At 35.9% G+C, this 11,203-nt stretch overlaps 1 protein-coding gene across 1 annotated transcript; it reads left to right on the top strand.

Annotated features, from left to right (window-relative positions):
- The first annotated feature begins 906 nt into the window (after positions 1 to 906).
- On the top strand, positions 907 to 1,845 carry LOC110258269 (olfactory receptor 4P4-like). The gene has a single exon (XM_021081447.1). It carries the CDS (start codon positions 907 to 909, stop codon positions 1,843 to 1,845), a length of 939 nt encoding a protein of 312 aa, XP_020937106.1.
- Positions 1,846 to 11,203: the final 9,358 nt, after the last annotated feature.

Below are 11,203 nucleotides of genomic sequence, written 5' to 3'. Positions count from 1 at the left end.
TGTATTTTAATCAGCCGGTCATCTTTTACTCACACTGAGTTCTTCAGCATGTCTGCAGAAAACAGCCAGCTCTCCAGTCTTTCTAATGTTTCAAGGGTGACCTCTAAAATGAGCTTTTAGAATAATTAAGAAAAGGATGAACTTTTACATAATAATAACTTTTATTCCTATATTCAGGTGTCCAGCAATTGTGCCTCAAGTTCTGCCTCTCTGTGCTCTGAATCCTCACCATACTTGGAAGGAGGAAGAGTTGCTGAAACTCTTAGTTACAAACTAATTAAGGCTATTTCTCTACCATATGTCTAGCTTTTATTTCAAGAAAAAAAATTAGTTCCAATGGGTATGTGTCATTTTCATTTGTGATTTAGACTTTATGCATAAATTATATGTGGCATAGGGTAGGGAAGAGATTTAAAGTTGTACAGGTGGTTATCAGGAGAGGGGTATAAGACCCCATTCTCTTTATAGAGGTGGAAAAGAGCTGGTAGTACATTTTGCCAGTAGGTGAGGTAGCATAACTGTGCAAAGCATAGAAAATGGCATCAAATAGAGGTTCATGTCCTGGGTTGCATTTAATATCTTAGTGATTTTTTGGAATTAACTATTTTTCTACTTCCTCGCATGTAAAATGAGTATCCAAAAAATAACTATTCATGAAAAATATTTACAAAGTTCCAGACATGAAATATACTCCCCCTAAATTTCACTGGAAATATGACACTGTTAATCTAAAAAGGATTTAAAAGATTAAGTCTGAAATCTTTTAAATAAATCTTGTGTAACCTACATCTTATTAAATGCATAAATATTCTGAAACTTCAAAAGTTCTGTTAAAGATGTATTATGTTTTGTGTCATTTCCGATGAATTAAGTGTCTGTTGTTTATGCTGGACACACCCTAATCTCATGGAAAATCAAAACAATGTCACAGAATTTGTATTTATGAGTCTGTGGGGAAATAAGCAAACAGAGCTACTGCTCCTTTTCTTGTTCCTGCTCTGTTACCTGACAGTCTTAATGGGAAACTGTGTCGTCTTACTCACGATCACCTGCAGCCATCTACTCCAACAACCAATGTACTACTTTCTCTGCCACCTTTCCCTCATGGACCTCTTCTATACTTCCAGTGTGGTCCCCAGGCTAATAAGGGACTTAACTGCAGCAAGAAAAAAGATTTCCTATAACAACTGCATGACCCAGCTCTTCACTGGCCACTTGATGGCAGGTGTGGAGATACTCATTTTGGTATCCATGGCTTTTGACCGCTATGTTGCCATTGTCAAGCCCCTGCACTACGTGGTCGTCATGAACCAGCAGAGGTGCACTATGTTTGTCATTATGGCCTGGGTTGTGGGTTTTGGACACTCTATTGCTCTACTGCTGGTGATGCTCAGTTTACCTTTCTGTGGTCCCAATCAGATAGATCACTACCTGTGTGATGTGAAGCCACTTTTGAAACTAGTCTGCAGCGATATTCATCTTGTTAATATCTTAATGATTGCAAATTCAGGGGTGGTGGTGATTGTTGTTTTTCTTGTCCTAGTAATTTCTTATATAATCATATTGTATAGTCTTAGGACACACTCCTCTGTGGGGCGACGGAAAGCTCTCTCCACCTGTAGTTCTCACATAATGGTTGTGGTTTTATTCTTTGTTCCTTGTATCTACATTTATGTTTTACCTGCTGGGAATGAAAACAAGGATAAGGAAATCTCCCTGTTTTATACCGTGATTGCCCCCATGCTGAATCCTCTCATCTATACTCTGAGAAATGAGGAGATGAAAATTGCCATGAGGAAGGTATGGTTTAAAATAGCACACTTAGAATTAAAGCAAATAAGATGATATTCATTGTACCTTTGATTGGTATCTCCAGGGAATTTATTATTTGATATAGAAAGCATTTATGCTTTTTTGGGACGTTGGACCAAAGAAACAAATCACTGTTTTTCAGATTGCAATTTGTACTTTAAAGCTTCCCACTTGGTTTGGGTGTGACCCCATAGATCTGAGGCATAGAAATATCCTTCTAAAGCACATTACTGACCATATCAGAGCTCTCCAAAAATGATATGGAACCCTACTTTTCTTGAAATAAAATCCAGCCTCCTCACTTGTTTATCAAATATCTTCCTAAATTGGCCCAAGTTGAATTTATTCATCTCAGAAGTCACAGGATTGTTATAAATTATTACACAGCACTTGTATAAATTATTATAATAGGCTTCATGGTCAGGTGACTACTGACTCTGAATCTTGGCAGTTTGCTTTAATGATATGCATCCTTCTTTTTTCAAATATCTATGAAATGAGTAACATTTGTATTCCATAAAGAAGTAATAGTCCTTTAGCTAACACTTACAAAGTTTTAGCAGGGCAGATGACAAACTGGACACTCATGATTGGTATTTTTGTCTTACCTTAGTTTCTTCCTCTGTTTCCCTTTTATTGGATGCTATCATCCAGAGAGACTGGATCCTACTGCATTCCCCAAACATACTCTAAAATCTTACTCACGTGCCTTTATTTCTCTCTCTCCTCTGCTTGTAAAGACCCCACCCCTATGCTTTCTGTCTATGTCTTACATGTAATTCACAGTCCTAATGTTTTCTTATTCGGAAGATTTTGCAGCTCCATCAGTAGACCACACATATTGTTTTATTCCATCTCTGTTTGTAGCTTTTCACCTGTATGTATACTCTATTTCAAATAGTTTAATGCTCAATACTGGTGTTTCTTCTTATGAAGTGTGTTTTCTCAGTTTGCCTAAGACAGAATTTTATGTGCTACATCTTTATTTTTCTTGTGTCTCTCTATTTTTCAGCAATGAGCCTGTGCAAATTAAGATGTAAATAAATAGTTACTGAATTAAGTTCAAAGATACTGTCTTCTTATTCTTATTTGACTGTATACATTGTTCTTATATATCTAGAATTTTCACTCGTGTCTTTAACAATCATGCATTAATTGTAAAATAAATAATGTTAGTAAGGCTAAAATTTTAACATACTCACATGTGTCTATGGGAGGGAACAGAATCCAGCATTCTCCCAACCCCCTCTAGTGTCTTTTCACTTATTTATCTTATGCAACAAGGAAAGTACTGTTTTATCATTTCTCTTCATTTCCTTTGGATCTCATAATCCCATGTCAGCTCTGTGTCTTGGTTCCAATTTCTCTAAATGTCTTTCTCTACCAAAGCACTTATCTTTTCTAAGCAGAATGCCTGCATTGCTTTTGTACAGAGTTGCTTCGATTGACTTATTCTGGCTCAACAACAAAGGCAAAATCAAGGAGAAAACATAAAGGCAGTAGTGTTTGTCTTTAATGTCAGGGAACCCTTCTTTTGATGTTTGACATTTAATAACTTTCACATATCCAATAAAGTTTTTTCTTCTTGGAGGTATGGAAACCTATGGAATAATGGGGAAAACATTCTGTCTATTCTATAGGAAATTTCATCTGACTAGTTATTTATTCATAGTTCTGTTTAACTTGGTGTAATATAATAATTTTCCAAAGAGAAGTATTGGAATGTAGTATGTATATATGTCCCTGTGTTTATGTGGTGTTTCTGTCTGTGTGGGTATAGTGGGGGAGGTGGGGTTGGGTGGTCTTGAGGATGGTTCCGAAGAAATACTTATCCCATCAGAAGGAATGCTCTGCTGCTGTTGTGGCCCAGGGCAGGTCACTCTAAAGTGTACCTCGGTGGCATATTAATTATTGAATTGAAATGACTTAAGAAATGGCCAGTGCAAGCGGGACACTTTGACCATCCTCTCTTGTCCCTAAAAGCAGGAAATAATCTCTCATGATTACTGCACTGGGTAGTGGAAAGATACCCTTATAAGATATCCTTATCTTTCTACTACCCAGTGGGAGGAATTAAGGGTCAAGAAGCTTCTACAACAAACTGCGTTACTTCACTAATTTAATACCCAAGTCCAGACTTTTCTTAAATCTCTTGCTAATTGAACTCTCAAAGCATAAGTTTATTTGTTCCATCAAACAATCACTCACCATTTTTTTTTTGTTTCTTTTCCTCTGCAAACTTTGGCCACCACTGACTAAGGTCCCAGTTCTGTGACACTCCTATGTGCATGAATTAAAATCAAGAGCAGTAGGGGGAAAAGACCCCCTCCTGTCTCTTACACTCAAAAAAAGCCCACTCATTTTTATTATCATTCGTTTTCTTTTCTCAAGAGTCTACAAGATTTTATTGGCAAAAAATATAACTACATCATATAGTAATCCTACAGAAAACAAACTTTGAAATAAGCTTACTTGCCTACTTATTGGATGCCCTTTTTAGAATTTACTTTCCTGCTATAGCACCACGCTTAATATCTTCAAATATAACTGCCAAACTAAGTTATAGCATGTAAGTCTAAATGCAGAATATTTAATAAGTATTAGTGGTTATATATGTATAATTTATAACAATCTATATAGCAATTTATTTAATTTAAAAATCAACAAATAATAAATTTTATTAGAGGAATACCTTAACCAGCTAATGAACACTAATGTTAAAAGACTCACTTTTTAAAATCCCATGTGTCATAAAGTACCAGACTGGAAGAAGTTTAGAAGTCTTGGAAGTGGCCTAAAGGATTGGGTGTCATTATCATTCTCTTCAACCCTGTGTCTAGACACTTATGGACTATTCTTGCAACACCATAGAAGAGCCTATAATGATGGTCTCAAATAGTCTAGAGAAAAAAAAAATCCCTCCAGTTAATTGAACACCCATGATCTCACATCTCTCTCTCTCTTTTATTTGGCGAGAATGTTTTTTTACTCTCTTAGCAAATTTCAATTGTACAATACAGTGTTATCTGCTAGAGTCACACCAAAGGGCCTGCAATATTTGTTTTTGTACCAAACCATTTGCTATAGATCAAATAAAACTAAATTTCAAGGACCTTTTGGTGTGGGCCCAGCTGGTCCCAGGCCTGGTATTGGCTCTCTGATGTGTGGGCTAGGTTTGTAGGCTGTGGAAATATGATTTTTCCTGGTTTTTTTTGTGTGTGTGCCTATTGGTGAATGACGCTACTCCTCAGACTTAATAGCATTCTTGATGGTAGGCAGGGCTAGGGATTCTGGGGCTAGTGTCTGAATATGTTGGATAGAGCTGGGTCCTGGGATATCTGATTGCAGAGTCCTGAGGATTTCAGCACTAGTGGCTGTACACTAATGAATGGGACATGCTCCTTAATCCTATAGTTGCCAGGGCCATGTCCAGGGATATCTTTGGGTTCATTGGAATATTTTTTTCTTCAAGATGAACTATTTTTTTAAGATTTAATTTTTCCATTATAGTTGATTTACAATGTTTTGTCAATTTCTCCTGTGCAGCAAAATGACTCTATATTAGAATATGTATATCCTTTTTCTCACGTTATCCTCCATCATTTTCCATCACAAGCGACATGATGTAATTCCCTGGGCTATACAACAAGATCTCATTCCTTATCCACTTCAAATGCAATAGTTTTCATCTATTAACCCCAAATTCCCAGCTCATCCCACTTCCTCCCCCTCCCCCTTGGCAACCACAAGAATGTTTTCCAACTCCATGAGTTTCTTTTCTATAGAAATTTGTTAGGTTCCAGATATAAGTGATACCGTATTGCATTTGTCTTTCTCTTTCTGACTAAACTTCACTTAGTATGAAAGTCTCTAGTTCCATCCATGTTGCTGCAAATGGCATTCTTTTGTCTTTTATGGCTGAGTAGTGTTCCATTGTGCATGTCTACCATGTCTTCTTAATTCATTCATCTGTCAATGGACATTTAGGATATTTCCATGTCTTGGCTATTGTGAATAGCCAGGGGTGCATGTATCTTTTTCAAGGAAAGTTTTGTCTAGATATATGCCCAAGAGTGGGATTGCTGGGTCATACGGTAGTTCTATATTTAGTTTTCATATGTATTTCCAAACTGTTTTCCATAGTGGCTGTACAAATTTACATTCTCACCAAGTGTGTAGGACTGTACCCTTTTTTCCACACCTTCTCCATCAGTTATTATTTGTTGATGTGTTAATGATGGTCATTCTGACATATGTGAGGTGGTAGGTAACTCATAGTTGTTTTGATTTTCATTTCTCAAATAATTAGTGATGTTGAACTTTTTCTCATATGCCTACTGAGCATCTTTGGATCCTCTCTGGAGAAATGTCTATTCAGGTCTTCTGCCCATTTTTCAATTGGGTTGTTGTTTTTTTGTTGTTGTTGAGTTGTATAAATTGTTCATATGTTTTTGAGATTAAGCCCTTGTCAGTTGCATTGTTTGAAACTATTTTCTGCCATTCTGTATGTTGTCTTTTTTTTTTCTTATAGTTTCCTTTGCTGTGCAAAAGCTTGTTGGTTTGATTAGGACCCATTGGTTTATTTTTGTTTTGATTTCTGTTGCCTTGGGAAACTGACCTAAGAAAAACATGTGTAAGGTTGATGTCAAAGAATGTTTTGCCTGTGTTTTCTTCTAGGAGTTTAATGGTGTTTTGTCTTATGTTTAAGTCTTTAAACCATTTTGAGTTTGTTTTTGTGCATGGTGTGAGGGTGTGTTCTGGTTTCATTGATTTACATGCAGCTGTCCAGTTTTCCCATCACCAATTGCTGAAAATACTATCTTTCTCCCATTTTATATTCTTGCTTCCTTTGTTGAAGATTAATTGATGATAAGTTGTTTGGGTTTACTTCTGGGTTCTCTATTCTGTTCCATTGTATGTATGGATCTGTATGTCTGATTTTGTACCACACTGTCTTGATGACTGTGGCATTGTAATATTGCCTGAAGCCTGAGCGAGTTATGCCTCCTGCTTGGTTTTTTTCCCTCAGGATTGCTTTGGCAATTCTGGGTCTTTTATGGATCCATATGATATTTTGGATTGTTTATTATAGTTCTGTGAAAAATATCTTGGGTAATTTTATGGAGATTGGATTCAATCTATAGATTGCTTTGGGTAGTATGACCATTTTAACAATATTAATTCTTCCAGTCCGGAAGCATGGAATGTCTTTATATTTCTTTGAATCCTCTTGAATTTACTTGATTAATGTTTTATAGTTCTCAGCATCATATGTCTTTCACCTCCTTGGTCATGTTTACTCCTAGGTATTTATTTTTTTGTGGTAAGATTTTAAAAGGTATTGTATTTTTATATTCCTTTTCTAATATCTCATTTTTAGTATACAGAAATGCAGCAGATTTCTGAATGTTAATCTGGTGTCCTGCTACTTTGATGAATTTGTTGACCAGTTCAAGTAGTTTTTGGGTTGAGTCCTTAGGGCTTTCTATATATAGTATGATGTCATGTGCATACAGTGACAATTTTACCTCTCCTCTTCCAATTTGGATACCTTTTATTTCTTTTGTTTGTCTGATTGCTGTGGCTAGGACTTCCAATACTATGTTAAATAACAGTGGTGAGAGTGGGCATCCTTGTCTTCTTCCAGATTTTAGTGGGAAGGCTTTCAGCTTTTCTCCATTGAGCATTATGTTTGCTGTGGCTTTGTCATAAGTGACTTTGACTATGTTATGTTGCCTCTCTACCCATTTTGGTAAGAGTTTTCATCATGAATGGATGTTGGACTTTTCAATTGAAATGATCATGTGATTTTTGACTTTTTTCTTTTTTTTACTGTGGTGTATGACGTGTATGATTTGCGAATGTTATACCATCCTTGAGAACCTGGGATGAATCACACTTTGTTGTGGTGTGTGATATTTTTATATGTTGTTAGATTTGGTTGGCTAAAATTTTGTTGAGGATTTTTGTGTCCATATTCCTCAAAGATATTGGTCTATAATTTTCCTTTTTTTGTAGTGTCTTTGTCTGATTTTTGTCATTAGGGTGAATGTGTCTTCATAGAATGTCTTTGGGATTGTTCCTTCTTCAACCTTTTGGAAAAGTTTAAGGGTAGGTTTAAGTTCTTCTTTGTATGTTTGGTAGAAATTTGCCCGTGAAGCCAACTGGTCCCAGACTTTTGTTTGTAGGGATTGTTTTTATTACATATTCAATTTCATTTCTAGTGATTGTTCTGTTAAATCTATTTCTTCTTGATTCAGTTTTGGTGGGCTGTAAGTCTCTATAAAGTTGTCTGCTTCTTCTATGTTGTCAAATTTGTTGGCATATAATTGTTCATAATATTCTCTTCTGTTTTTTGTATTTCTTCAGTATCCTTTGAGATTTCTCCTTTTTCATTTCTTATTTTGTTTTTTTTTTCTCTCTCCTCTTCATGGTGAGTCTGGCCAGAGGTTTGTCAATTTTGTTTACCTTTTCAAAGAACCAGCTCTGGGTTTTATTGATTTTCTTTGTATTGTTTTTTGAATCTCTATTTTATTGATTTCCTCTCTATTCTTTATGATTTCCTTCCTTTGCTGACTTTAGGTTTCATTTGTTCTTCTTTTTATAATTCATATAAGTGGTAGGTTAAGTTGTAGATATGAGATTTTTCTTCTTTTTGAGGAAGGTGTATATTGCTGTGAATTTCCCTCTAAGCACTGCTTTTGCAGCATCCTATAGATTTTGAATGATTGTTTTCATTATTATTTGTCTTGAGGTATTTTTTAATTTCCGTTTTGATTTTCTCATTGACCCATTGAGAAAGCATGTTTAGTCTCCGTGTAGTCAGTTTTTTTTTTTTTTTCTCATTTTGTTTCCTGAGCTTGATTTCTACTTTCTTACCATTGTGATTTGGAGAATATACTTCAAATAATTTCTGTATGCTTAAATTTGTTGAAGTTAGTTTTGTGCTCTAATATGTAGTCAATTCTTGAGAATGTTCCATGTGTACTTGAAAAGAATGTATATTCTGACTTTTTCAGTTGTAATATCCTGAAAATGTCGATAAAGTCTAATTTTTCTATTGTGTCATTTAGTATCTCTGTTGCCTTATTGATTTTCTGTCTAGAGGATCTGTCCATTGATGTGAGTGGGGTGTTAAAACCTCCTACTATTAATGCATTCCCACTAACTTTTCCTTTTATGTCTGTTAGTATTTGTTGCATGTATCTGGGCACTCCTATATGAGGGGCATACATATTGACAATTTTAATATCCTCTTCTTGAAATGATCCTTTTGTCATTAAATAGTGTCCTTCTTTGTCTTATGTCCTTAATTTTAAAATCTATTTTGTCTGATTGAGTATTGCAATCCTGGTTTCTTGTCTTTTCCATTTGCATGAAATATCTTTCCCTATCTCCTTACTTTCAATTTATATGTGTCCTTGGCCCTAAGAGGAGTCTCTTGTAGACAGCATATTGTAGACTCTGTTTTTTTTTTTTTTAATCCAATCTTCCACTCTATGTCTTTTGACATAGGCAGCCTGTCTGCTGGCAGATGGAGCTGTATCCCTGCCAGTTAGTTACTTGGCCTGTTTCTCCTTACTTGTTCCATGGATTGGTGATCTGGTTCCTGAGGCTCATAAGCTAGAAGGTCGATTTCAAAATAGCACTTACCAACATAAGAGTCCATGTGAGCTCCCAGAAATGGTTGACTCCAGTGCCTGTGTCTGCAAGAGTGAGATTTAATTGCCTTTCACCTGTCTAGGAGACTCTGGAATATCAGCAGGTAGGTGCTTTCAAGTTACTGCTTCTATTCTGGGTTACAGAGGTATGAGTATTTTGTGTGCACCTTGTAAGAGTGGAGTGTATTGTCTCCTAAAGCCTTCTGCGTCTCCCAAAATTAAGCTCCACCGCCCTTCAAATATGAACATTCTTGGAGCTACTGTTGTGGCTCAGTGGAACAAATCTGACTAGGAACCAAGAGGTTGCAGGTTCAATTCCTGGCCTCGCTCAATGGGTTAAGGATCTGGCATTGTCATGCATTTGATGTAGGTCACAATCACAGCTCAGATTCTGCATTGCTGTGGCTGTGGCATAGGCTGGCAGCTATAGCTCTGTTTAGACCACCAGCCTGGGAACCTTTGTATGCTGCGGGTATGGCCCTCAAAAACAAAAAAGAAACAAACAAAAAACCCAAAGACAAACATTATAGGGGGTTCATTTCCTGTCATAGGGCTTGGGAGCTCAATGTGAGTCAAACTCCTCACTTCTTGGGAAGAATCTCTACCGTTGTAATTATTCTCCTACTCATGGGTTGCCCATCTGGAGATAAGAATCATACTATACTGCATTTATGACCTTCTTACCTGTCTTGCTGTGGGTTTTTGAAATCTCTTAAGTTGTAGAACTTTTCCAGTTTTTTCACTAGCAGTTGTTTTATAAATTGTTGTCATTTGTCTATGCCCACAAGAGGAGGTAAGCTCAAATCTCTCTATTCCTCTGTCTTCACTGACCTCACCAGAAGTTTTTTGTTTGTTCCTTGATAGTGTAATTTGCTCATTTTTTACTTCTGTTGCCTGTGCTTTTGGTGTCAGTTACACACATACATAGATACACACAAGATTGCCTTACCTAATGTCTACATCTTGTGCTCTCTAATTATTCTAAGTGTTTTAAAGTTTTAGCTCTTGTGTTTAGGTCTTTGATCTAGAGTTTGTTGTGTATATGGCATAAGCTATATGGTATATTTTGAGTATGGTTTATACTTTTCTTTCATTCTTATGCACATGGACATTTAGTTTTATCAATATCATTTGTTGAAAAAATTGTCTTTTTCCCATTTTATGGTCTTTGCACCCCTGTAGAAAGCCATTTTGCCATTCATATGATGGTTTACCTCTGAGCTTTCTAATCTATCCCATTGCTCTTATACACCTGTTTTTATGCCATTATCACACTAATTTGATTACTATAGTTTTATATTAAGTTTTGAACAAGGAAGTATGAAACTTCCAACGTTATTTTTGCTTTTCAAGATGATTTTGTTTATGGTGTCCCTTGAGATTTTATATGAATTTTCCACATAATTTTCCATGTTTGCAAAAAGTCTCATAGCAGTTTTGATAGATATTGCTTTGAATCTATGTTGTTTTATTAGTAATACCCAACAAAATTAAATTTTCCAATCCATGAAAATGTGTTATTTTTCCAAACCAATATCTAGCTATTGATTCTGAGAAATCAGAACTATAAGGAATTGGAACTTGTGATTATGCAGGTTAACAAGTACAACTGCAGAGTACATCTGCAGAAGCAATGTCCCAGTTTTAGTCTAAAGGCCAGAAACTGCTGTAAACTAGTAAAAGTCAATGTCCCAGTTCAGATTACTAAGCAGAAAGCTTCTAGAGAATCA

The sequence above is a fragment of the Sus scrofa genome, unplaced genomic scaffold (assembly GCF_000003025.6).
Source record: "Sus scrofa isolate TJ Tabasco breed Duroc unplaced genomic scaffold, Sscrofa11.1 Contig1734, whole genome shotgun sequence".
In the NCBI taxonomy this organism is placed as follows: Eukaryota; Metazoa; Chordata; class Mammalia; order Artiodactyla; family Suidae; genus Sus; species Sus scrofa.
The sequence above is the reverse complement of the archived record's forward strand: the minus strand, read 5'-3'. Positions and strand labels throughout refer to the sequence as shown.